Source organism: Fistularia commersonii, chromosome 5 (genome assembly GCF_037954325.1).
Source record: "Fistularia commersonii isolate RoL2024-O1a breed Wild chromosome 5, RoL_Fcom_v1.0, whole genome shotgun sequence".
In the NCBI taxonomy this organism is placed as follows: Eukaryota; Metazoa; Chordata; class Actinopteri; order Syngnathiformes; family Fistulariidae; genus Fistularia; species Fistularia commersonii.
In genome coordinates, this window is record NC_141288.1 from 851715 (window position 1) to 878320 (window position 26606).

Genomic DNA, 26606 nt, shown 5'->3' on the forward strand with positions numbered 1-26606 from the left:
CTGTCACGGAGACGGAACGACTAAGACCACCTACAGAGGAACGCCGGCAGTGTCGGGCCTTCAATCCATCACGCCTCCTCAGGTCAATGGCAGAATCTCTCTAAGCCGGAGAAGAAACTCCCCGGTGTGCTGGTGCTCTTATTCCGACAGGTACGGTCCTGCACCGCGCCGTATTTGCAGAACCGCTCCCTTGCAGTGGTTATTTTTTCCCACCTTGTTTCTAAAGTCATGAGGCACGGCGCACCTGTTCTGGATTTCAAAGCATATGATCTCTACAGCTCCTCCTTAGCCAACCGGAGATCTGACTAACGCGATCAGAGCTGGTCCGGGGAACTGAGACAAAGCCCCTTTTGTCAGGACCTCTCTAGCGGGTGTGGTTCTCCCCGCACGCAAAAACACACCATCTAAAATGCGCCTCCTTGGACTTCAACGGGAGGCTGAGCGGAGCGTGCACAGCACGAACCCTTGATGTATTATGCAGATGAGTTCAGAAAACATAGAAAGATAGCGTTGACGGGAGCGAGGAAGCGAGCGGCGACGGGAAGCGTTTGGAGATCGGGGATAAGTTTGTGCCGGCGGCCGTCACTTCATTCATGGCTAAAAGGTTTAAAGTCAGTGACCGCACAAAGAAACCTCTACACGCCACACATATGCAGGGAGACACATCAGACATTTGCTAACAGCTCATCTCTGAGAAGACAGGGGACATGAATGGCAATGACACGACAACACACACTCTCTCTCACACACACACACACACAGGATGTAGACGATCTTAATGAAAAGTTAAAAGCAAAGAAAAACAGTTTGTATCAATCGGCGCTAATCCCGCCTAATGTGTATATTAAAGACTATATTTGTCGTTTTAATTTCCGCCAAATGAATCTTCTCTTCTGGATCAAACGCGCTCGGGAGCCGTTAGATCTGACGAGGGAGACAAAGCAAACGGCGTCTCACACACGTTTGCCGTCACTTAGCGCGAGGATAGCCGTTAGCGCGCGTCTACGTCCGCGCCGAGACGAGCAGGCAGGGGCCGAAAACAAAAAAAAAATAAAAATGTAATTACAAAATGAATGGCTGGCAGAGACAATCAGAAACAAATTACAAAATTAATTAACGCATCAATAACACAGCCTCGCATAATTAAACTGGAACTGAGTGTTTGTTGGAAATTACGGCGTCTGTCCGACTGGAACTCGAGGGCTGGTGAATTTCCCAGTGAAATGAAGAAAGATCGAGATTTTTTTTTTTTTTTTTATTATTTTACTTTATTTTATCCCCGCGACAATAATGTATCATCGCCTGCAAAGCGCGAGGATACTCGGCGCTCGTCCGTCCAGATTATGGGAGCGCCGACGCCGCTTTTCACTCCGAGTGCAAAACACAAGGCCGGCGGAGGAGCTGAAACACGGCCTGTATTTCAGCCCTTCAGCCGCCCGCTTTGAAATTTCATGATATTTCCCACCGATCGCCAATGAGCCGGAAAAGGTCGGAGGAGTGGACGGGCCCCTTTTCATTCCTGAATTAATTCTCCGTGCCTGCAAGCTGTCTGCCAGGGAAACAGCTGAAGAACGCAGTGACAGTCTCTCAAAAAGGTCAGCGGGTAAAACTCAACATGTGGTGCATTGCTACTTTCCCCGAGAGGCTGCGTTTGGTATGAAAAAGCAGAGGGGACGATAAAGGGGAACGGCAGCTGTTGGGATGAGAGGGATGTACCTGCACGTCCACTACTAGTGCGGAGAATATCAAAAACCCGGGCGAAGAGGAAGAGGAGGAGGGTCAAAGGTGGCAGATGTTTCACGCCGCCCTGCAGCCCCTCTTGCCCCTCCGAACCGGCGGGCAAAACGTCGGAAGGACGACGCGAACTCCGACCTCTGCGCCGGCAGGTGAGCCGGCGCTTCATCTCGCCCACGCGCGGATCTCTCGTTTCGAAGAGCCGGGTCGATTCTACACCGAAACGGATGACGTGGACGTAAATGCTAAGTAGCGATGACGCTAGCAGGCGGAGCGGTTGGGCTTACCGCCAAAGCGTTTGCCGTGTGGAAACATTTACGCCGGCAAATAAACGGCTCCTTTGCGTACCCGTGAGTAAATAAACCGCGGGGGCGCGTCTGCTCGGTTCTACCCACCGGCGAGGAGGAACGTGATGAGGCAGGTTTCTTTGGGCATGTAGAGCTTGAGGCGCGAGCCGCTGAAGACGTACTCGACCACGGCTTCCGAGCGGCCGGCTCGCTGAAGGAAAGGCAGGAACTGCTTGGCTTTCTGTGTATCCTGGTGGACAAAGAGACAAAAGATACACAGCTTCAGGAAAGATGCACTGGCGTTTTGAGGAATTTGTTTTTATTTGCGGAGATGATTTATTTCCGGTCGATAATCTGGAACCGCCGTGTAAAACAAATGTGTCGGAAATCTCCATTAACATTCATTTAGATATTTTCAATCAGAAAATCAATTATTGTGACAGCATTATTTTTTTCCCTCCCCGTTTTCATAGTCGCACTGGAAGCTGCTGAGTTAGAACTTGAATAGAATTGCCACAAAAAAAAAAAAATCTGGATGTTTTAAACACCCATCCATCTTAATAAGGCCTATTCTACTTCTCTGCGATATGTCTGGAATCTCACTGCAATCAGAAATAATTCTCCCCCGTCTCCGTCTGCAAGGCTGAGTCACTATCTTATCCGCGTGCCCGCACCAAAATTACAAGCAGAGTTAAATCATGTGTATTGGAGCAGGGGCGGGAGGGCGGGAGGGGGTTCATAAATGATTAAAAAAAATAAATAACTAAAGAATTTAATATGTGCCTACTCCGGGCATGAGCTTGTAGGCACAACAGATCAGTGAGTCACGGCGCGGTGCGCTGCGAGCGCAGCGGAGCGACCGCGGGAGTGGGAGCAAAGGCTCGCGGGGAAGGAAGGAGCTCAAAACAATGAAAAGTCAGAACAAACAAACGTGTCCTTCGGCTCCCCGCGGGACGAGGACGCGGCGCCCCCAAACCCGCGCGACACCCAGAAGAACGGTGGGGGAGGGAGGGGTTCCCCATCATCGATTCTGCAGCGGAGCACATGCAACACAATGCTTGCGCCTGAATCTCCAGAACCTCCTGAACTCCACCCACTTTAGTCCAAAGTAGCCACTTGAGTGGGAGAAGGCACATCCAAACATTTACTTGTTCAAACACACACACACACACGAGGAAAAAAAATTTAAAGCACCTACATCGTGTGGGCTGCAGAGTCTAACTTGCTTCAGAAAAAAAAAAAAAAAAAAAAAAAAAACAACAACAAAAGACATGAGAGGGGAGATCATTACGCAACCTTTGGAGGTACGAGGTGAGTCAAGTGCTTTATCCACTCTCCTCCCACCACCTCTGATCATCTCCTACATTATGTTTCTAAACCCATCTCTGCTCTATTTGTGATCGCTTCCCACTCAAAGCACATAATCCCTTTCAGCAAACCTTTACCACCGCGCTCCAAGGAAGCTGACGTATGGGAGTGTATTTTTGTGCGCGGCGAGGCCACACGTGCACGCGTGCAGCTGCGTGTGGGCGTGCATCGCAGAGAATAGACAACACGGAAAGAAGTGGAAGGATGTTTAAAGGAGGGGGGGGGGCAGCGTTGCTATTTTAGTCCTTCTATTAAACCACTCATTACATTAGCCTCGCAAACACAACTGGTGCGTGGCCGTACACAAACGCCTACCAGCGGTTACTGGCAACGGTCCTGGACTCCGCAGGAAAAAAAAAACCCCGCGTTGTCCAATTGGAAACGGGCGGTCGAGGCGAAAGGGAGGAGCTGCAGCTGCTTATCTGCGCCGGCACTGCCCTCCACCATCGCCACGGTGACACTAGCGAGGACTTCAGCTGGATGCAGGAATCCACCAGGAGGGCGCGACTACGCAGAGCCTTCGCTGGGTTACTGGGACAGTTTGCAATAAGTGAGACTGCAGTTGCAACGGAGGGGTTTTTTTTTTTTTTTTGCTTATACGGCTTTTCTGTTAACTAAATTAATTATTGAGCAGCACCTGCAATCACTCCTGGGCCGATAGCTGCACATGCAGCAGAGGTCAGTAGGACCAGTTATTCTCAGGAGGTATGTGGGGGGGGGGGGAGGGTCTAAAATCTTTAACATGGCACTAAAACACCCTGGCTAAATCGTGCAGTCAGCAAATATAAAAAAAGAAAAAAAAACAGTTTTAACCATCTCGACGCAATCAGACAAAGGTTGTGCCGACAAGCGCAATAAAAAGGAGGTAGCGCTCGGCCGAATGCTCCTGGAGAAGCGCGAGGTGACGACACAATAAATGGAAACCTCCTGACAGGCTTGATTGGGATGACGAATTCCAGCGGGCCACGCCGGGCTTACAAGACTAATAGCGAAATGGAAAGCGTGATCTTTTTAAGCGAACGTCACTCTCCAGCCCGCGAGTACGAGTGCTACCGAGGAGCTGGAGTGAAAGACAACGAGGCGCTAATGTTTCCGAAGTTCAACTCCCGAGTCCTTCACAGCTCACCGTCGAGTGGCTCATTAAAATGCAGAAGAGACGACTCGTCGACGCACGCCGTTTCGCGACGGCAACGCCGTTTTGCAGATAGGAAGTCGGGGGCGGAGCCACGTTTGTTGTCGGTAGCATTCTGAGCTGTGAGGTCGCTTTTGTGTGTTTTTAAACGTGAAGCTCAGATGTCTGATTTTTGATTCATGGACTTTTTAAAAGCCGACCGTGGATATTTTTGTTGCACTTCCAGTAATTGCAGGTTGGCAGTGCCACTTGTGCACATGGAACCGGCCGGGGGGTCCACTGGCAGCAACGTGAGCGCTCGCAGCCTTGAGACTCCAGACTGAATTTCAAAAGATGTGACACAAATAAACAGGTCTGGTCTGAAAGGATCGAGATATTATCGACATCTTCTTGGAAAAGTCCCAGGTGATCCATAACAGGGACTACTCCTTCAATTTGGAGGAAAAGAAAAAAAAACCTCATTAAAATGCTAGCATTAGCAATTCGAAATTCAAAAATTCATTGGAATTCAAAAGTAAAAGTTTGAAAAAATGCCCAGGCTGAATTCCAATCCAAGAACTAGCCTCCTCCGGAGGAAGCTTCTAGCAGTGAGCGAACACAGTCGGGACCGATGTGACGTGAACCTGGAGCTCCACGCTAACAACAAACCACTGAAGAAGAGGAAGACCACGTGGACAGGTGGAGGTGGAAGCCGCCACAGCGTTCACCGAATAATATCCATCATGGACAGTAAGATACATTTTATTGATCCCCATAGGAGAAGTTCCTCAATTCCTATCAAATGGTTGAGGTGTTTTCACCTTCTCCCTGCACGGCTTCGGCGTGTCAAGAACCCCGTTAGCCGTTAGCTAATGCCGGACTTATTCTCCCCAAAATGTAGATGCTCCTCAGCAAGCCCTGGAAACCCCTCTGAGGACAGCAGAGCTTGGACCTCTTCCACGCTCCATTTCTCACATCTTCTGTCCGTTTTGTCCCATGAAAGAATCTGACCTCTCTGGTCATTTTAAAAACCACGGAAGGTTTTAAAATGCATCACGGGAGTTTCTTTGGAAGCGTGAAAGTAGGAACTAAGATGGTTCTAGCTGATCGAGTCCACACTCCCCGGTTCCCCCCGCGGTCCGAATGCACCGAGAAACAGCCTCCTTCCTATAAAAGGAGGGATAACAAGTTCCTGCAGTGATTATCGGCGCGACCTGACCAGGATTGCGTGTTCCCACGTTGAGATGGTCAAGGTTCCCCATGCTAACGTTCTCACGGCGAGCGCTCTCAATCAGGCTCCGTTAACCAAAGCCTGCCGCGGCGCCGCCGCCGGGCCACGCTTATACATGAGCATCGCTACCGGATTTATCAATGGGACTGATTATTTTGAGGTTGGCAGTGGAGATGAGGGGGCGGGGCGAGGTTGGAGATTGTCTTCTGAGAACGGATGTGTATGAAAGAATAATCCGGTGGCTCCCGGCGTGGAGGTGTCGCGTCTCCTCGCTGGCGTGTTGGATGACTCCGCGGATTGAAATATCAAATCAAATCAGCGCACGCTGGCAGATGATTATCCTATTACATGTGATGAATGCGCTGTCATCGTGAGATAACCCGTGAGAAATACCTACCCCCGAGATGTCTGCTACTCTGTGGATAGGGACCTCCTTCTTGCTGTGCAGCCCTTTTCCATTCTTGATGGCCCTGGAATCAAAAGTCCAACCACAGAGCACACGTTAGCGTCCGACGTCAGCGGCCGCCGCGGTAACACGGAACGAGTGAGGAGCTGACAGAAATGGTTGCGGTAACAGTACGGGCGCCGCGGCGGCTTCAACCGCGGGATGGGAAGTCATGTCAGATCCTCTTTCCTTCAACCTCCACAATTGCTCACCTGGGCGTGCAAGAGGGGTTTTTTTTTTCCCGCTGCACCCCTGAAAGCGCCAGACTGGAGAGGGAATAGAGTCTAAAAATTTGAATATAGATGATCGATTTTTTTTTTTGTTTGTTTTTCAGAATTAATATAGAGGACTGGATGGAACGGCTGAGCGAGGCGGACACGGCGGTGACAGCGGCGACGGGAAGGATGGCGCCGCCTCCGGGTCACCGCCACGCAAACCGCCCGAGATGAAGCTCGTGCTCGGCGCGGCCCTGCATACGCGCCAGTTGGACGAGGAGGTTCCTTGAAGGCTGCGGGCCTTCTGCGGTCCGGACTAAAAATAAATCCAAGGGTACACACAGAAATCCCTCATCAACTCTAATAAGACCCCACCAGGGAGGAAGAGCGGGCAGATTAAAAGAGAGCAAGCGAGGGAGAAGGCGGAGGGGGGCCAGAAGACAAAAAGCACAAGGCCGGAGAAGGACACATCTGAAAACAACTAAGGTGAGGAGAATATCGACAAAATGTGCGAGGGAAGGAGCAGAGGGGGAAAGCGGTGACAGCGGGGCGGCCACGTGGAGCGAGGCAGCGAAAGACTAAATCCCATAAAAGGAGGGTTTAGCTGCATCTGCTCCACCTATAGCCAGATCTTAATCTGCCGACGGGTAATAAAGCCCGTACTAAATCTTTCCATCGCATCTCCGTATAATTATATTCATAGAGCCTGTGGAAAGTGGACCTTTGATTAAGCGGCCCTGTCTTTAAGTGGACGTACGCGTGTCACAGCGAAAAAATAAAAAATGTGACCATCTCTAATTCTCCTCAAAATCCAAACAGCATTTTTTTTTTTTTTTTCATTTTCAAGGTCATGCACAACTTGTGCGCAGGGAATGCACGGCTCTTGCGTAAGAAGATGAGGTAAGAAGGTGTGCGCACGTGTCGCTGTTTCTCTCAGAAGCTGTGCGGCCACGATGGCTCACGAGAAGACAGGAGTGAAGAGGTGTGTGTGTGTGTGTGTGTGTGTGTGTGTGTGTGTGTGTGTGTGTGAAGCCTGACCGTGCCTCTGCAGCAAGCAGCTCATCGTAGTGGGAGGAGCGCTGGTCGTCATCTTGTCTGTATCTGATGACGGTGGCCAGGCCTTTGCTGACCAGAGCCTCGGCTATGTTGCTGGGGACGGGTTGGAGAAAAAAGAAATCATTTTAATCACTGAATAACAGCTTGGTAACTTCTTCTTCTTCTTTCGGCTTTTCCCTTCAGGTGTCACCACAGCGAGTCAACTTTCTCCATCTAACCCTATTCTCTGGATCCTCCTCTCTCACACCAACTACCTTCATATCTTCTCTTACGACGTCCATAAATCTTCTCTTTGGTCTTCCTCCAGACCTCTTGCCTGGCAGCTCCAATTCCAGCATCCGTCTACCAATATATTCTCTATCCCTCCTCTGTCCATGACCCAACCATCTCAGTCTGGCTTCTCTGACCTTCTCTCCAAAACATCTACCATCCTGTTACTCTGATGGAATCATTCCTGTTCCTCTCCATTCTGGTCACTCCCAAAGAGAACCTCAACATCTCCATCTCTGCAACCTCTAGTTCTGCCACAAAAAACCACAGAAGGTTTTAAAATGCGGCACGGGAGTTTCTATGGAAGCGTGAAAGTAGGAACTAAGATGGTTCTAGCTGATCGAGTCCACACTCCCTGGTTTCCCCCCCGCGGTCCGAATGCACCGAGAAACAGCCTCCTTCCTATAAAAGGAGCGATAACAAGTTCCTGCAGTGATTATCGGCGCGACCTGACCAGGAATGCGTGTTCCCACGTTGAGATGGTCAAGGTTCCCCATGCTAACGTTCTCACGGCGAGCGCTCTCAATCAGGCTCCGTTAACCAAAGCCTGCCGCGGCGCCGCCGCCGGGCCACGGATTTGTCAATGGGACTGATTATTTTGAGGTTGGCAGTGGAGATGAGGGGGCGGGGCGCCGAGGTTGTCTTTTGGTCAATGTAACGGTTTCTAGTCCACACATCATCGCTGGTCTCACCACTGTCTTGTACACCTTGGTAACTAAAGGAGAAAAAAAAAAAAACAACCCCTGACATTTTCTTCTCTGACCGGCCTAAATCTGGACATCGGCTGCACGACCCCGGCCAGAAAAGAAGAGCGGGACCTGATGCGGCAGTGAGTGGCACCGCCCTTGTGCACCAGTGCTCCGGCTGATGCGCACGGTGTCCAGACAAGAGCGGCGGGCCGATCCTGCAACCCTTCACAAATTAGCCTCTTGTCATCGGGTGTCTTCAAGCGCTCCGACGAGGGGGCGGACGGGGCGGCGGAGGGCGAGGGGGACGATAGTTCTTACAGTTGACGTTAATAAAATGAGGGCGAAATAAGAAAAGACAGAGCGAGCGGGCTGCAAAGTCATTTTTCTAATACGATGCAAAATGTGGGAAATTTGAAGCCTCATGTCAGCTGCGAACCTCCAGCGCGCTTGGAGGAGAGCCTGGTTTGCTTAGATCGCCGTTGATAAACGTCAGTGGGCTCAGACTAAATCTGAGACCAGGTCCGAGGAGGTCGAACTGACGACCTACTGGTAACCGCCCACCCATATTAGATGGTCCTGCGCTTCACTCCTGACCTTGGTGTGTCCATGTAATATATGAAATTGTGCGACGGGTGAAGGGAAGCGTTTATCACGGCACTGAAATTGGACTCGTAAAGAGGTATATTTGGAGTTGAAAGCCCCAATTCACTTTTGATTGAATTTGAACCTTTCCGTAGCTCAGTATCTCACCGCGCGTCTGCCATGATAATCCTTTCAGAACCGTTCCAAACGCAATAAGGTAATTGCCTCTCCTTTTCTTGAACAATTAAAAACCCACCAAGGGAATTTTCAAGTGAGCTGGTGACACATGGGGACACTCGGGGATCTTTTTTATTGCACGCTTTTCACCTGCAACACTTCATGCCATTATATATACATATATATATATATATATACATACATATATCTTCTTCTCCTTTAAGCTTTACCCTTTAAGGAGAAAATCCACCTTCTGCATCTCACCCTATTCTCTGGATCCTTCTCTCTCACACCAATTACCTTCATATCCCCTCTCATGATGTCCATCCATCTTCTCTTTAATCTTCCTCTAGACCTCCAATTCCAGCGTCCGTCTCCAAACATATTCACTCTCCCTCTTCTGCTCATGAACCAACCATCTCAGTCCGGCTTCTCTGACCTTCTCTCCAAAACATCTAACATGTGTTGCTCCTCTGATGGACTCATTCCTGATCCTCTCCATCCTGGTTACTCCCAAAGAGAACCTTAGCATCTTCATCTCTGCAACCTCCAGCTCTGCCTCCTGTCTTCTGGTCATTGTCAGTGTTTGTAGATCATCTCACCAGTGTCTCCTCCACCTTCCCTTCCTTCTAGCTGATGTTCTTCTGTGTCTTCGTACCCCTGACACTTTTCTCCACCCATTCCAACCCGCTTGAACCCGTCTCTTCACCTCTTTTCCACCTCTGGACTGTTGAGCCCAAGAACCTGAAATCCTCCACCTTCTTGATCTCCACTCCGGTAGCTTCAGCCGGGTTCCTCTCATTCACACACACATATATTCTGCCTTGCTGCGACTAACCTCCATTCCTCAATACCAACTCAATACTCACATGCCGCCGATTGTTACTGTAGCACAGGTGCGCTCTGGGAAAGCAGGGGTGCCTTCTCCTGGACCAGAAGCTGCTCTGATGTAGTCCACCGTCACGTTGACCTGAGGCGGCACAGAAGCACAAACGGTCACCGAAAGCACCGAGAGAAATAGAACAGATAATTAGTTTGGAGGGTGTCTGGATATGTGTTTTGGAGTCTGTGTGTTCAAACCAGTTCTCAAGGTCGCCGTCGCCCCAGTCAGTGTGAATCATATCAGGCGGCGTGGTGGATGTCCAAAGAGCACGAGTACATGCAAAGTGTGTGTGTGTGTGTGTGTGTGTGTGTGGGGTTGGGACAACATGGATACGCTAGCATACAATGGTACTTGGTTTCTAGAGAGCCATGTTTAAAATCGAACTTCTACCCAGCCTCCTACGCACACTGGAGGTTTTTCACTCTACAGTGTGTGTGTGTGTGTGTGTGTGTGTGGATCCTATGGAGAGGAAGGAGCTGGGGAAAGCCTGCTTTGCGGGCAAGCTGCAACGCTAACAAGGAGAAGACACCGGTCTGCATCCTGGTAGTCTGATGTGTAGCAGGTTATTCCAATGAGGAAACAGATCAACAGACGTGTAACGAGGACAGAAACGACAACTCGCAATAACACATACGTGTCGTTACGAGACGGTGGTGGGAAAGAGGTCCTTTCCGTGTAGAACTGTACACGCCTTGCGGTTCAGCGGTTAGCTTTTGACGCAACGAGAACACGGAAAATATAGTTTTAGAAATCAAAGCTTGTGTTGACATGAATAATGCCAGCTTCTCTTCATGAAGGGAATTCAAAAAAGAAACAGCAAATGCTAATTTTAGGCTAATTTCAGGCTTATCTTGGGGGAAAAAAATCCTAATCGTCAAAAAAAAAAAGGCTGGGGCATATTTTGCTGTTCTTGTGTTTTCTGTCCCGGTCCAATCAATTCCCTTTGTTTACTCAATGCACTGAAATGCTAAATGAAAAGGTGAGTCAATGCCCGGAAAGCAATGCAACCATTAAAGAGAAACGGACTTATTGAAAGCAGATATATTTCACATTAACTATCCTCTTAAGAGAATAGGAAACAAAACAGCGTCGATGCGTCGGGCCAAACGCGGCACGCCGTACACTTGAAAACACTTTCAAATGCAATAATAGTTAACACACCAACACCAGCCTCCTTATTGTCACGCGTGACAACTCATTTAACCCCTTTTACCCCGCAGACGTCCTTCATTTCCTCGCAGTCCAAACATCCGTGTCTATTCGGCCGCATTACAGTGTGAGGCAATTAAAACAGATGGGGGAGGGGAGGGAAAAAAAAAAAAAAAAACATTTTGCACTGTTCATCACGGTTCTATTTGTGTCTAATGGCCGTGCAAGGTGAAGCATGGGTAATTGTAGAGTGGAGGACAAATAATGAAAATAGGGGCACTGCGTGTACAATGAAATTACATTACAGGGAATGTTGAAAATAATAAATGTCACACACACACACACACACACACGGTAAGGCGGCGAAGGCGACACACACGGATGCGTTACAATGACTGATGCTGTGAGCACTGAAACCAGAGGTACCAGTCGGATACTTCCCCACTAAGCTGGGAGAAGACAGATAGTAAACTTTGACCGGGCTGTGTTAGATTAGAGGAATTCAAGGCCCATTCTCCACGGGCCATCTAACCGATCCCCCGATAAGCCAAAGCTATCTATAAGAACCCCCCCAGAGGGGGAGTGAGACAGAGGGGGAGTTGATGGATTAGAAAGCGGGGGAGTGATAAGGACAAGGACAGCGGGAGGAGTGTGAGACAAAATGTTTTTGTTCCGTGGAGGCTACCAGCGACGGTTCCAGATAGGGTTTGCTATGGCAACAATGTCTATATTTATAGAGGGAGCAGGAGGAGCCATTTGTATTTGTGTGAACATTGTTTTATTGAGGTAATTCTTAAATAAACATGCGCCCATTGACAAACGCAATGGTTGGGATTCAGAGAAGATTCAGAGATGGGATTCAGAGTGGTCGTTCCCGTGGAGGTAGCGGTCAGAGCCGGGCTTTACGTCCCCTCTTGGAAAGCAAAGGCTAAGGGTAGAAGCGGGCTAGCAGTGGCTTTCACCACCTGGGAACGACGAAAACCTCCTGGCGGAGGAGGTGGTGCGTGTCGGTGACTCTTTCCGTTGCCGCTTTGGAGGACGGCCTAAAGATTACAATACAACCCGGACGGCATACGGGACTCTGGGCGTTTGGCGACCGGCTTCGGGTTGGTTGACCGGCCGAAACGACGCGTTCTTGTTCATTAGCCGGTTTGGCCACTGAGACGACGCGGTAGTCGGTGTGTGCTCTTAGAGGAGAGCCTTCCACGGAACGCAGGTGTTCATGGAAGCGATGCCGCGCAGGTCAAATCACCACAACCAAGCAAGGGAGGCTCCAGGAAGTCCCAACGTTGAAGTTGGTTGCCCATGGCGTCCTGCAGACTTTCAGGTAGAAGCTGCGGTGAGCAGAGCAGGTTATTGATCTGCCGTCGCATCAGGGGACTTGTTAGGGTGGCGAGGGTCGCGGTCTTCGGCAGCTCCGGCTGATGGGGAATACACGCAGGAATTTTCCGATCTGATAAATGCCCGGCAACTAAGGTGCTTTTTAAATCCTCTTAATTAACAAATGTTTGCTTACCCACTTAAAAGTGAGCGTCGCACTCCTATGACTCAACCGGAGCAGATGGGAAGCCAAGACGGATGGGTTTTGAGACGACGACAAATCAAACGCCGTTTACGGTTGGCGCGAGCACCTGACACCTGCACATTTCCATCTAAAAACCGTTCACGTTCGGCGAACCCGTCGCTGATTTTTCCACCTTGCACATTGGAAAGCCTTTCCACGGACAAAAAAAAATAACCACGTATTCACGCCTGCGATTATAGGCCCAATAATGGCGGCATGAATATATGCAGTCCTGGAGTTTACGTCTGCTGATGAAGATACACAGGGAAATAATTTGCACATAGTTCCTAATGTGCTATTACCTGAAAGATTTTTTTCTTGTATTATCAAATAATCAATCAGAGCCTGAAAGAGAAAAAGGGGAGCTTCACCCCGAAGGGCATTTTGCTGAGGGATAATGAGGTGAGCGGTATGACACACACACACACACTCACACACACTCACACGAGATGAAGCAGGATGAAGAGGAAGCCCTAATCTGCAGTCTCGTGATGCCTGAGCCCACACGCTTGACATCTACCTTCATGCGTACACCTCGAGCTCTCCCTAAATAAAGTGTCACACTCACACAAGTACACACTATATCAAATACCTCAGCCCGTACGCAGAATTCTCATGGCATGCACGCTCACATGCGCGCCAATAAGCAGGAAAAACTCTGGCACTAACAGTACAACACAAGCAGCTGCATAACAGGAGCCACTTTGAGCATGCAGGATTATCCGAATGTGCTCAACCCTGATAAGTGGCTTAATGCAACATTTCCATTGGACTTTTTTTTTCTGCTGAGGCTGAGACCCAGGCGCACAAGAAGCACTACTTATAAAGTTAGCCAAATCAAGCTTTTTGGGATTATGTCACCATGCAAGCACTGCCATTTCAATGGGGGTGGGGATCTATGTGAGGGAGACGGACGGAAAATGACAGAAAAGAAGGGAGGGGGACCGGCTTGAGGGCATATTTAGCCAGGCATAGTTTCATTTTTACAGAAGGGGAGATAAGATTCTTAAGGCATCAGACCTGATATCAAAGAAAGCACATTCATTAAAATCACACCCACGAAGACGTCACTTTCTGCATCCGCTCCACGGTGACTTGGTGCATTTACAGAGGAGTCCTCTCAATCTTATCATAGATTACAAAGTCGCCTTCACCATCCGCCGCCGCCGCCGCGCAATCTACTACTTTTCTTGGATAGATCACTTCAGACAGGAAGACAGTAAGGGGATATTGCATGAACTTCATCTTGAACGAAATATAGCGGGTCCATTCAGAGATCAGGAATAAAGTGGAAAAAGAAAAAAAAAAAAAAAAAAAAAAAAGCATTTAATGTTGCGCCATTCTCCTCTCGCAGTAAGTAACAGTGTCATTATGGCCGGGAGCTTTAGCTCAGCACACTTTTTCTCGTATTTAATGCTTAGTCACGTCCTGGAAGGGTTTAGGCAGGGGAGAATCTGCTTGTTCCCCCCAATTGAAGGTGCGTTGCTCTGAGGTTTGAAAGGTAATGGTGTCAAGGGGAATACTCGCCGGTCGATCTGTTATCTTAACCTTCTGACATGTCACGGTGTTTAAGTTCGGTGCGGTTCGCCTTGACGACGCCCCTTCTTGGTTTTGGCACCGGCGGCGTACGTTAATCCTTCTTTCGGGGGCGACCCGTTTTCACACGGCGTGGAGTCGGGGGTGTTTTCTTTTTTTAAAACCCTCCAGATCCAGCCTTGATCACCTCACTGTAAAAGTGAAATCTTCTAATGCAACAGATTAAAAAATAAATCAGCCGAATTAAGTGGTTTCTGTCTTTGGGAAGATTGCAGGAGTGATCTTTCAGTACTTGCTCCAGATCTGTCTCCTCAGAGCTCCGCAGAGACTGGATAAGAGCTGATTTATGCTCAACGTTAAATACGAATACGGCAGAACCTTCTGTCCGTCCCCTGTGATCATTTCCTGCATAATTCTGGATGTTGCAGAGGCTTCCGGATGCGCAGCCAAACGCAAAAGTACCACCGGAGGTCGTGGGGCAGCGTTGGGCGGTATGCTCAGGTGCGCCAAGTGAAAGACGAAAACATTGCATCAGCCTAACCAGGGAGAAGATTCTCCTGTCGTTGTCTTTCTGGCCTCTTTTGTCTCTCTGGGCTTTAAAACGGAAGGCAGGACTCAGAACTATTGCTTAATCTCCATGGCAACGTAAAGTACGCATACGGAGCAGGTGGTGGGCAGTGATGTTTGCAGTCCTTCGAAATGGACATACCTGGATGTAACGGGGGCATAAATTAGCCAAAACTGGGATGACCAGACGGCTGTTTGCATGGGAGCAAGAAGGCCCGGGTATATACCTGCCGATAAGGCTGCACAAAGCTCTTATGGTTCGGAAAATGTCGCTTTAAACCCAAAATGACCCTGCGATCGGTTCGACCGGTGGGCAAAGCTGATGTACACGAGACCTGTAGAAGACATTAAGTCTGCGGTTTCAGCGGACTTACATCAACTCCATCTGCCTTCAGAGCATTAGCTGTGTGTGATTGCACCGAAGGAGGCAGGAGAGGAGGGATATTCCAGAGCTCTTACATTGATTTTTGTAGACGGGGGAGGGATGAGGCCGTAAGTGCTGGGAAATGGGATTCCCCATAACACATCTAAACACCCCCATGAGTATTTGTCTTGGGAGAATCTCAGAGCCGGTCTTTGGCAATCGGATGTGGGCCGATGAGGTTTGTTGTATCGGTTACATGTTCGGGCACTGATCAGGAGACCGCAGACGGATTGACGACGACCAGCTTATGAAGAAATGGTTCAAATTTAAGCGCTTAAAAAAAAGGGTTACTGACACACCGCTTTTGTCAAATAACAGTCTTTACTCTGGAATTGTCTTGACTAAAGGAAATTCACCTGAGACAACGAGAGGCACAAAATGATTCGGCAAACCTGTCTTGCAAAGTCGGTATACATGTGTACCCTTGTGCTACTGATTAAAACTCTAAAATCGTGTCCAATAAGCACTTCCAAAGCCTGCATCTAGCATGTTCTTGAATCATCCAGTCATTCAACTCCCAATTAGCTAATGCTTTACACAGTAGCACAAATATCACTATTTGCCTGTCGCCATCACAGTAGCATGACCCCATTTGCGTCGCAGTGCGCCGTGTATTTGCCTGAAACGCCTCATTCCGTTCTTCGTCGAGACCTTTTCAATTTTTCCCCAAGGCTGATAAACAAACGGAGCACGAATGCAAATTAACCCCGAGACGGACGGGCATTACCGGTCAAAAACAAAGCAATTTCCTTGATATTTTCAGTAGGGTTTTACTTCACCTCTAATTCTCCATGTTAATCCTGGTGTAGTTCAATAAAGATGTCAAACTCAAAAGTAAGCGATGCTGCACAGGTTCCGTCTTCAAAGTGAGTGGTTGAGACAGCAAGCTTGCCAATTGTAAAACATCTCCATCCAAAACAAGGTGTCTGGGAGCCGCTGTGTTCCTTGTTATCAGAAAATAAGAGCACGTTTGTAATCCGATGCGATTTTCATGATTATGGAAACGGCTAATATATAACCACCTGCATGATTACCTGTTGCTTATATTTCTATTTGCTTTTTAAGGAGGGAACGCTGCGCCTGCAAATTTGATGAATTCCATTTTCAATCGTCACAATTACTGTTTGTTTTACGGTGAGGGGGAAACCTATGCTCAGAATTCCTCCTCTCCTTCGGTGAGGTCACCACAGCCAATGTCCTACCTCCATCCAAACCCCTCGACTATCACACCAACTAACTTCCTGGACCTCCGACCTCAGCGTCCATCTACCCGGACCTTCACCGCTCCTCCTCGGGAAGCCCCAGCTCTGCCTCGTCTTTACGGAGGATCCAGAAAAATATACACGACATTTCTTGGAATGTTAGCAAAACACAAAGTGAATAGGTAGGATAGAACAATCTCAAAACTAATGTGTATAAATCCATGACGTTTCATTAAAGTATATCAGAGCAAATCACTCGTAGAAAAGTTGGTTTGTTGTGGAAATTGAGTTGTATGAATAATCCAAAGCCATACCTTTGCATTCAAACGGCAATAAATTGGCTTGATTACATTCAGTGCCGCACACTAATCACCAAAAGCTTTATTCTCCCTATCACATTATCGGCAAACATGAGCATTACAAACACAGAGCGGGATCATTATTCTCGCTTCACTCATCAAAAGCCAGCTTACAGCAAAATTATCTGTCGTTAAAACAACATTAATGAGGATTTTCATAAAAGGACGTGATAAGAGGCTGGGAGAGGATATGAATCTCATTCCTGTGACGAACGCCAGAAGGAACTTGTGGCTTTGAGGGGGTGTGTGCTTTCACGTTTATCAGGGTTTCGCTGCAAGACTTCTCTGCTTTTGTTTCTGGTGTTTTCCGAGATGTAGCGGACGAGGCTGCTCCACCATCTTTTGGCTGCGTGCTACGGTTTTGAAATTCAGGTATCTGCAGCCTCTGTTTCCGTCAGGCTGAGGTTTTGTCAAGGCGTATTGGGAATTGATCAGTGCCGGCCTGAACTCGGAAATCTACAAGTTGTGAATGAGCTGCTAAAAAAAGAAAAAGCAAGCATTGACCTGTTCAGATATCACCCGACAGGGCAAGTAGTTTGTCAATAACGATGAACGCTCTGGATGACCACAATCCAAAGATGAATTATGCATGAAAGACCCCAAACCTTAAACCGCCGTTTATATTATTGGGCGGGAGCGCCGAACTGACGTGTATAACTTCAACAAATCACCATATTATTGCCACTGGAGGTGGCTACGCTGCCGCGGTGCAGAAAAACCCCGGCGACGCACGAAGGGTTTAACTGATTGTCTGAAGGGATTGTACAATAATTAGCAGTATGTTGGAGAGAATGTGCACACGTTTGCCTGTAAATTAGATTAAATCATAAAATTGGTACGCACTGGGGCTGCAACTAATGACTATTTCATAGCTGACTAGTCATTCACGACTATAATGACTAGTCAACAAGTCAGATTGCGAGCTGCGCAAAACAAACAATGGCTCTTGTTTATTTTTATTGCAACAGTAAAATACATTGCCTTTTCATCATTTTCATTAAGTTTGTTGAATAAATATTCAAAAGTCAACAATGATTGCGGTCGTCACTTAACGACGTTCACAACGACTCTGAGTTACGACGGGCTTTGGGATAAACTTAAAATATGCACCGAATGCACTGGCCGAGTGCAGAGTTGTAAGTGAGTAGGTATTGTACGCGCTTATAATTGGCCTATATTCATGCAAATATAAACATTAAAAGGAAAAGAAAAGGTAAAATAGCACGTCGCAAATGGCCGATATGGATGCAAATACATACGCAAACGGTGTTTCGCTAAACGACGAAATCGCTAAACGACAAACCCCTTTGAACGTAACCCCGTCGTTAAGGGACGACCACCTGTATTCTTTCCTTTGCGCAAAGGTCCATTTTGTGCACAACAACTCCGCTGCCTGACAAAGTTTGTTCAACAAAACAACTAAATACTCAAGAGCCCAATCAGAGATAAGATAGACAATTCTCTGGCGTTCGCCGTTAGCGCATCGAAGACTTGGGAAATGTGGGACGTCTCACTCCGAGCTACTTCGATCAGGCAGTGTGAAACATTATTTAGGGAGGTTTTGAATACAGCAGCACACACACACACACACACACACACACACACACACACGATGTTACTGGCGCCCTGTCGACTACTAAATTAGTCAAGATACTAGTTGCCGTCGACTACTCGTTGCAGCCCCTGGTGCGCGCCGGTGTCTGGAGCTGCAAATTGCGAGCCCGGTTAAATACACGGTTACAAGCGGTCCGACGTATCGGCACAGATGTTTCGGACCGACACTCCGATTCATCAAATACGAGATGCAGATGTTCTAGTGTGTGTGTGTGTGTGTGTGTGTGTGTGTGAGAGACGATGTTTAGCTCAGCGCAGGGCTGGATTCGTGTGTGTGAATCACAGTGGCCCCTAAGGTGTACAGAACCAGCGGATCAATAGACACAGGAGGGGGGGAATCAACACTGCTTGTTTAAAGGGTGCGTCCAGGCCAATATCAAGCCCCAGGGCATTTACCCAAAGTACTTGGTATTCACACTTCGACAGGGGAGAGAAACTGATATCTTGCTTTGGGCTGCAGAAATGCGCGCATCAGAAATGTGAGGGGGGAAATGGGTTTTTGGAGGGGGGGCTCGGGGAGTTCCTGTTTAGAGCTACCGTTTAAATCCTCACAAGCCGATCGGAGGCAATTATGTCGATCGCCCCGTTCTCACCTTCTTCCCGATGAGCTTCTTTCTCAGGAACTCGCGGGCTTCAAACATGTACGGGATGTCGTAGAGTGGACGGAAACGTTTGTCTTTGTCCTTGTTCTTTTCCTGGATGGGAGAGAAAAGGCACGGAGTAAATATAGGCCGGGGATTGAAAACAACATGAAAGAGAGGCAAGATTGGACACAGAAGTCAAAGTAGAAACACACTTTCCGCCTTTCGCATAATGATGGCTTTGCTAACAAGCGCGGACTTTGTGAGAGAAATAGATCTAGATCAGAAAACACCGTAAAGTACATTTACATAGAACTAAAATAAGTTACATTTAAAAAGGAGCATCGAGTACTTTGTGTCGGAGACCGACTCCGGATTAAGTAAACAAGATTAAAAAGGCTAGCTTTAAAAAGGGAAAAAAAAAAAAGACTAAAGTCTGAAAGACTTATTCAAATGGTTGTTTGACACTGCGTGGCTGAACGCCGGTAAGTCACGCGTCAAACTGTTAGCTCATCCTTTCATCCGCGCTCCGGCCTTGGAACAATAAACTACTGAGCCTTTCATGCAACTGAGAGACACCTACAAACACAAATAATGACGCTGGCCATCAACACGGGTGGAAACGATAAACAAAAAACATCATAAGTGCTTAGTTACCAGGGACGCCGTAATGCAAGAGGCAGTTTAAAAAAAAAAAAAAAAAAAATGCACAAAGGCGAGCTGAAAGATGCAGCCACACAAATCCAACAATCACAGCTGCAGATACAAAACTTCCTACAATCTGCTCACCCACTCCTTGACACAATCACCACAAATAGAACCCATTTGCATTTTCTAAACGGAGGCTGAGGTTTTGTGTCGCTCTCAGCATGGAGACAAAACACACACACACACACACACAGAAATACACAGTGACAGGTGCCTTTTTGTAAGGGCGGGGAAATATAATATAGCAGATGACAATGGTGCAGTGGGGAAATAAACCACAGGCACCAACAGGAAGATATAAGGATATGAATGACAATGGCGGCGTGTTTTCCAGCCGCTCGCCTCCTATGTTCCTCCATGAGCGCCGTCATTATCTGTCATACAAGCAGAAGTACAGTAATGCTTTTCAAACCAAGACAAGGCGCGGATTAATTATTCATTTCCTTTCGCCGTCGACGCTTTCCATTCATTTTCGGGGCGGCCCGTCGGCTCGCCGGGCGCTGCCAGGTGTGAGTAATGCGAGCCGGGGGGGGGCGAGAAATCACGGAAACAAAAAAAAAAGGATGAGGGGAAGCTGCATCCGAGCGTTTGCCGTGAGTCGATCTTCTGTCAGATAGTCCTTTAAGGACAAGCGGAGGAGATACGCCCACTCGCAAATACACTGGATTGCAATATAAATGCAAAAGTCAAGCACGTAATTCCCTATAATTAATTGCGATGGAAAATAACACACGTTTCCCCCCCCCCCATCTCCTCAGAATATCAAGAGCAATGAACTGGCTTTTGATGGGGTATGAAAAGACCGCCCCCGATACTCTCCAGATACGTCTCACATAACGACGCAGCAGATTTCACCGGGCGGACGGGAGAGGGCGACTGGCGTGCGGCGCGCCGGCATGTCAATTAGGCAGATTGCTTCTTGAAAGACTGTTAATTCCTCGACAATTTTGTCACTTAAGGAGTTGATTCCGAATGTCGGGGACCGCAGCCAATTGAACACAAAAGAGGCCGGCGGCGCCTCGGGTTCAGGCTCTCGTGGAGCTGATGAAGTGAGGAACCTGAGAGCATCTCAGGCCCTGGAAGTTTAAATGGTAAATCTGCTTTTCCAAAGGAGGCCGCCGGTCAATGTCCTCTAACTCCTCCTCCTCCTCCTCCTTTCCCAACGAAAGCAAATTTACCGTGCTTTGTTTGAGTTCGAGACCTTCCGACCTCAACGATTTCATGTTAGCTCTCCTGTCCCCGGGCCAAAAGCAACACCTTCATTTCCTTTGCGGTCTTACGGAAACATTTGCGTTGGGCCGGGGGGGGGGGGGATCAGATCGCTGCAGATAATGAATCTTCATGGCCAAGGTTAAAATCTGGATTAGAGGCATGCAATTGGCTACGTGAGCAGCCGCATCGACCGATCAGGAGTCTTGACTCCTGGTGTAAAACTGAAGTCATAGAGACCAGGTTTGTCATGGAGGCTTGGATCCATCCTTGTATGCTCAGACTTCAAGGAGGTTGATAGTGCAAAGGCGTTCCCATACTTTGGGCCAATGAGTATCATCATGATAGTCTGTCACAGTGTGTGTGTGTGTGTGTGTGTGTGTGTGTGTGTGTGTGTGTGTGTGTGTGTGTGTGTGTGTGTGTGCTGGCCATATCCACTACGTGAAGACCCTCTTCCTACAGGCTGATTTCTAAAGAGATAAAAATGCCATACCTCAAAAATCTAAATCAACACATGTCCTGAAAGGATCGAGGACTGGCTGGAGCAGGAGATTCACTTAGTGAAGGTCATGTAAAAACATCTGCAGGATACAGACCAAAATAGTCCAGAGCAAGAGGCCGGTGAGTGTGGGTTGCTATGAATTTCTAGGGTCAAGTAGTTGCTGGACAGCAAGATATTTCATAAATTCCCAGCTGGGGTTGCGTCACACGGGCCCAGACAGGTTAACGCCAAACTGCTCGATCCATGTGCCGACAGACTCCCTTTAACCTTTGTGGGAATCTCATAACGTTTAACTTTAATGGCTTTCTGTGTTTCTTTTTGGGCTCCCACCGCTCTGGCCCCTCTATACTTACACTAGCTGAGTCAGCGCGGCATAAAACCTCGGAGGTGAGTTAATCTCACACTTGGCTAGTGGAAATCCCCCACTTGCTGAGCCAAGAGCCGACGTCCTCCATTTTGTGTCAGCCAGGGCTTATTGTCGGGGTCTTTCATCCCTACCAAGTAGGTTGCACTGGGACAACGGGGCCTTTTAGGAGCGGCGCCAGCCAGGCATCTTCAATTTTGCGCCCGAGCAGTGGTATTCACCCCTCGTCCCCGGTGACGGGGGAGGGGGAGCAGGGCAACTTTAATAAACTGACAGCCTCTAATGGAAACGGCACATTCGGAGGCACATTTTCTTAAGGTTACATTATAATCGCATGACATATTGAGGGAGCTTTAACGAGAGAGACGTTCACTCCGTCAGTCAATCCGGGTGGAAATTTGACAAATATCAACAGGATGAACAGACGGGGAGTTGAATATGTGAAGGGGGGAGAATACTTTTGCTAATGAGTTTCAAAGTGAATACCAAACTGTGCCATGTCGCAGAGGACTGGGTGTGCAAATGTCAGCACTCTTTGCAAATTAGGCATCAGTAGCGGGAATGTGGGCGGGGGGGGGGGGGGGGGGGGGAGAAAAACTGCTCGTCAGTCTCTCAGGAGGTTAATCAAGAACGTAGTGGAAAAGGATAAGGTGGGTAAACACCGTCCAGGAGCCGGAAATTCATCAGCCAGGAGGAAGACGGGACGGACGCGCGGCTGACGATCGATCGCCGCGAACGGTCGGCGCTGCGAGCGGCCATCGGTCGCAATGTCATACGAAACAAGCGGGTCCTCCGGCGTTCCCCGCCGCTCGTCATTCAAGGAGTTAATGAGCGATGAAAAATCAACCGTGCTAACTCGGAGGGGGCTGGAAAGACGTGTCTGGAACGCGCCAAAGGATGAAGCTGAATCATTTTATGACAGAGTCAATGTCAAGTTCCAGCCCAAAGACACAGAGAAAAGGGACGACATTAGCATCATCACTCTGACAAGACGAGCTCCGCGCACGTCACCCACAAACTCTTAATGCGACTGCGGGAGGTTACAGAAAGAGCACAAGAGCACGTAGTCATCGCTGTGTCTCAACCGTGACCTAATAACAGCAGTTTGCTCTCGCTATCCTCGGGGGGAGTTGTGTTCTATTTGGGGTAAATTCCCTTCGTTCCAAATTACCCGCTTCTGCTCAGGAATCATCTTTGACTATTGCAGAGGCATGACGCTGGCTGGATTGTACAGTCTCGCAGGGCTGCAGGGGGGGCGGGCTGCAAATGTGTGGAAACGACCGCTGGGAGCATTTGCACCTTCTGGAACGTCAAAGGTGAACCCGTCTGTCGGGGACACGTTGTGCTTTCTGGTATTCTGCGGTACCGTGGCGGCGGCGTACGCTTTTTTTGTTTTTTTAATGCATTTAACGGATTAAGCGGCGTGTTATTAATCTACGGCTTCATTTTAGGTGAACTCGGTCGACGTGCGCATCCCAACAGAGGCATTAATAAAAGCAGTAAACAATGGCTTTTGTTCCCCCAACAAAATGAATCAATCATGCATGCGTAAACATTAAATGACAGCAGAGAGGGCGCACATCTCTCCAGGCAAGAGCAGAGCATGTAAGACAGAGCCGTTCGGCGCGCAGAAATCAAAGAGGAAAGGCGCGCTCGCGACATAATTCCCCAAATTGAAGAACAGAAATGGGCGATTGAGACACAGACTGGACTGGCGTGACCACGGGTTTGGAAGCAGATTCAAAAAGATGTAGAAGCCAAAGCGATGAGACAGGCAGCAGCCAACGGCGGCGTTACGAGGGCCGTGCTTTGCTACGCCAGCCCTCAGCATATGCTTGTTTGGGTTTACAGAGACGGCGAGATCGCGGCTGACCGGCCCCGCAGTGTTACAAAAAAGACAGGATATCGCCGCCGAGAAGTCGGTTCCATTCGTGCTACGTATCGGGTGCGAGTCCGAGTACGGCATGATCTGAAACGCACGTCTCTGGAGGTCTCATTTAAAAAAGGGTTTCGTCAAACACCTGCGCTCTTAAAGACCTTGCATTCGGCTACATCAGTACAGCGGCGTGTGATATCCTCCTCCGCCACGCCAACAAGCCAAGCCCTTACACTTTTCCCCCGACAGGAGGAACCTCGTGGATGCAAATCTATCGAGTGATGCAACGCGGTTTCCACCAATCTCCTCGGTCCAGCCAGGGGGGCACCAGTGAATCACCAAGCGGGCGAGCCAAGCTATCTTGTCATCTCCATCCAAAATGCGGGGTCAAAGCCTGGCCCGCCGGACACGTCAGGACCGCATGCGGAACTCAGGATGAAGGAGGGATGAGGGGAAGGAGGAAGAGCGTTGGAAGAAAAGAAAAAGTCGCAGGGGCAACAATGGAGTTGGAGCAGATGCCTGCAAATATTAGCCATGATGGAGCAGGGTGTGAGTTGGAGACGGCTTTGGGGTTTTTTTTGTTGTTTTTTTTAAGTTTGGTTGGAATCTCATCTTCAAACTTTCCGCAGAAATGTTTCATTTAGAAGGAATGTTCTCCCCGTGTCTGCTGCGTGGGGTTCCTACATTGACCCTACAGTGTCCAGACGTGTGGATGAGAGGGTGAACGGTTGGATGTCTACGTACGACCGTCGACCGGTCGTAATAGATCATGAATGAATGAAAAACCTCTGAATCCCGGGTCTGTCCTCAGACAGGAGGAGCTCCTCGCTGGACGGGGTGACGTCTCTACACCTGAGCCCGCCTGCTTTCTCTTGACAGTTACGAGCGTAGACGAACGTTGCGCGCTAAGAGGAGCCGAGACTTCCGCGGATTCACTTCGCTGTCAGACCTTTGGTGGGAGGCGTGCACCGACACGGTTACTGCTTAGCAACGGACGCCGATGTCGAATAAAAACACGGCGAAAAACGAGACCATAGGAGGGGATCGGGAGATAATGAGGAGATGCAGACAGAGAGGATGAACAATGGCAGCTGGAATTGATGAAGACACACTTGTGAAACAAACACACATACAATAGGAAATGGAGTTAGACAAGCAGGGCTGTATGGAGGCGCACTCGGCATGGCTTATGTAAAGACGGTTGGTTGACCTCTCACCGCAGTCTGTCAGCACCGTCCTTAACCCTACTTAAACCACATGAAGACAACAAGGCATGTGTAGACACGAAGCTTCGCTGGGACGGACACAAACACATCCAAACAGAGTTGGAGTGAGTACGTGAGTGAGTGGGCGGGCGAAACAATGAGTCATTGTGAGGAACCAACATCCCTCCCTACTCATGTTTACACTCGGCTTGTCCTGCTGCAGAAGAGAGGGAACGGCGAGAGAGAGAGAGAGAGAGAGAAAAACGCTGACTTCAACTCCCGAGCTGAAAATAACTCAAATTTGAAGATATGCCATAGCGGTAGCACTGGGGGGGGGGGGGGGACCGAAATGAGGAAAGGGGGGAGGGGAGGGAAGAGGCAAAGCGTACGTCTCCGGCGACCGAAAACGAAATCTGCCCGTCCGAACGCGATTACCGTGATCACGGGAAAGAGTGTGTGAGTGTGTTAGGACGGAGGGGGGAAAAAAAGCATTAAGCAAAGGAAGAGGAAGGAGCAGGGGTTGGCTTTGGTAACAACTGTCACAGTTTATCAGTGCACTCGTACATCGCATTTGCCCTCCGTAACCCTGAGCACGACACACAACCAGACACACCCACCCACACAAACACACACACACGCCTGCACAGTGTTTGCCAGGCTTGCAGAATGTACAGTCATAGAGTGCACACTTTCAGACAGACAAGAATAATAATGACAGCTGGCAAAAGAAAATCCCAATAGACACACATTGTCGCAAACCAAAATGTGCTTTCCATGGGACTTAAAGGTAGTGCACGGATAGACACGGGCTGCGTGGCTGTGTGTGTGTTTAACAGGCATTACGGTGTGTTATCCGCGTTCCGGGGTTAGCTGACGCAACGTCCGAGGTGTTTCCCCGGCATCGGCTACCGCGGCTTAACCAAGCATGTCCGTCGGTGTGTAAGCCGCACTGCGAGCCATGACCGTCTACGCGTCTGTTTCCGCCGCGCCGGAAAAGCTGGAAAAGCATCGAGCCGGCTCACTAGCGACGAGTGTTAGCCGACGTGTCGGCGCGGCGAGCTTCCGTGGGAGGAATCCCTGCCGTGACCTCTCCGGAGCTACGGCCCGATAGCAAGAGCAAACGCTACTGTTCACAATGAATCTATATTTAACGTAGAACGAATCACGTCGCGTTAGCGCGCAACTTGTAAGCGGATGATTCTTCTTCAGCGTGTCGACGTTTGATCCAGATTTCAAAACAGCAGCCATCGATGTTTCGCACGTGAGGCCGTTAAAAAGGGCCGGTTCTCAGAGACTTTGCAGATGTGTTTATTCTACCTCCGAGTCCACGGGCTCATCGCGGCTCGTGCAAAGCGCCATCCATCACACCTCTGCATTGCTGCCATGGCGACGGTGGGCAAACAGAGACGGGAGTTAAAGCTTACAAAAGACCGGAGGCTGGGCCGCGGACGCGTTTGCTTTTCATTTTTGCACACGTCTCTTCCGGCAGACGCTATTTAATGAAAGCAAAGAAAACCTGGAGTCGCCGGGGGCGGCGCCGACATCGAAAAACACAAAATACAGATCGATGCCGCCGATGTCCTATCGGTTTAAATACACAAAAACAAAAACAAATCTGGGTTGGCCCCTCCTGGGACGTGTTAGCGTGTTGTGTGTTGAGTGTACGCTGACTCAGATGCACGAGGGCGGGCGGGCGGG

At 49.0% G+C, this 26606-nt stretch overlaps 1 protein-coding gene across 1 annotated transcript in view; it reads right to left on the reverse strand.

Annotated features, from left to right (window-relative positions):
* snd1 (staphylococcal nuclease and tudor domain containing 1) overlaps positions 1-26606 on the reverse strand; it is a 160286-nt gene that overhangs the window by 112674 nt on the left and 21006 nt on the right. The window contains exons 11-15 of the mRNA XM_086146287.1: positions 19057-19158; positions 10035-10135; positions 7430-7540; positions 6129-6201; positions 2130-2271 (exon numbers count right to left, since the gene is read on the reverse strand). Of these exons, the coding sequence (XP_086002413.1) occupies positions 2130-2271; positions 6129-6201; positions 7430-7540; positions 10035-10135; positions 19057-19158 (529 nt within the window). The remainder of the gene's footprint in view (positions 1-2129; positions 2272-6128; positions 6202-7429; positions 7541-10034; positions 10136-19056; positions 19159-26606) is intronic.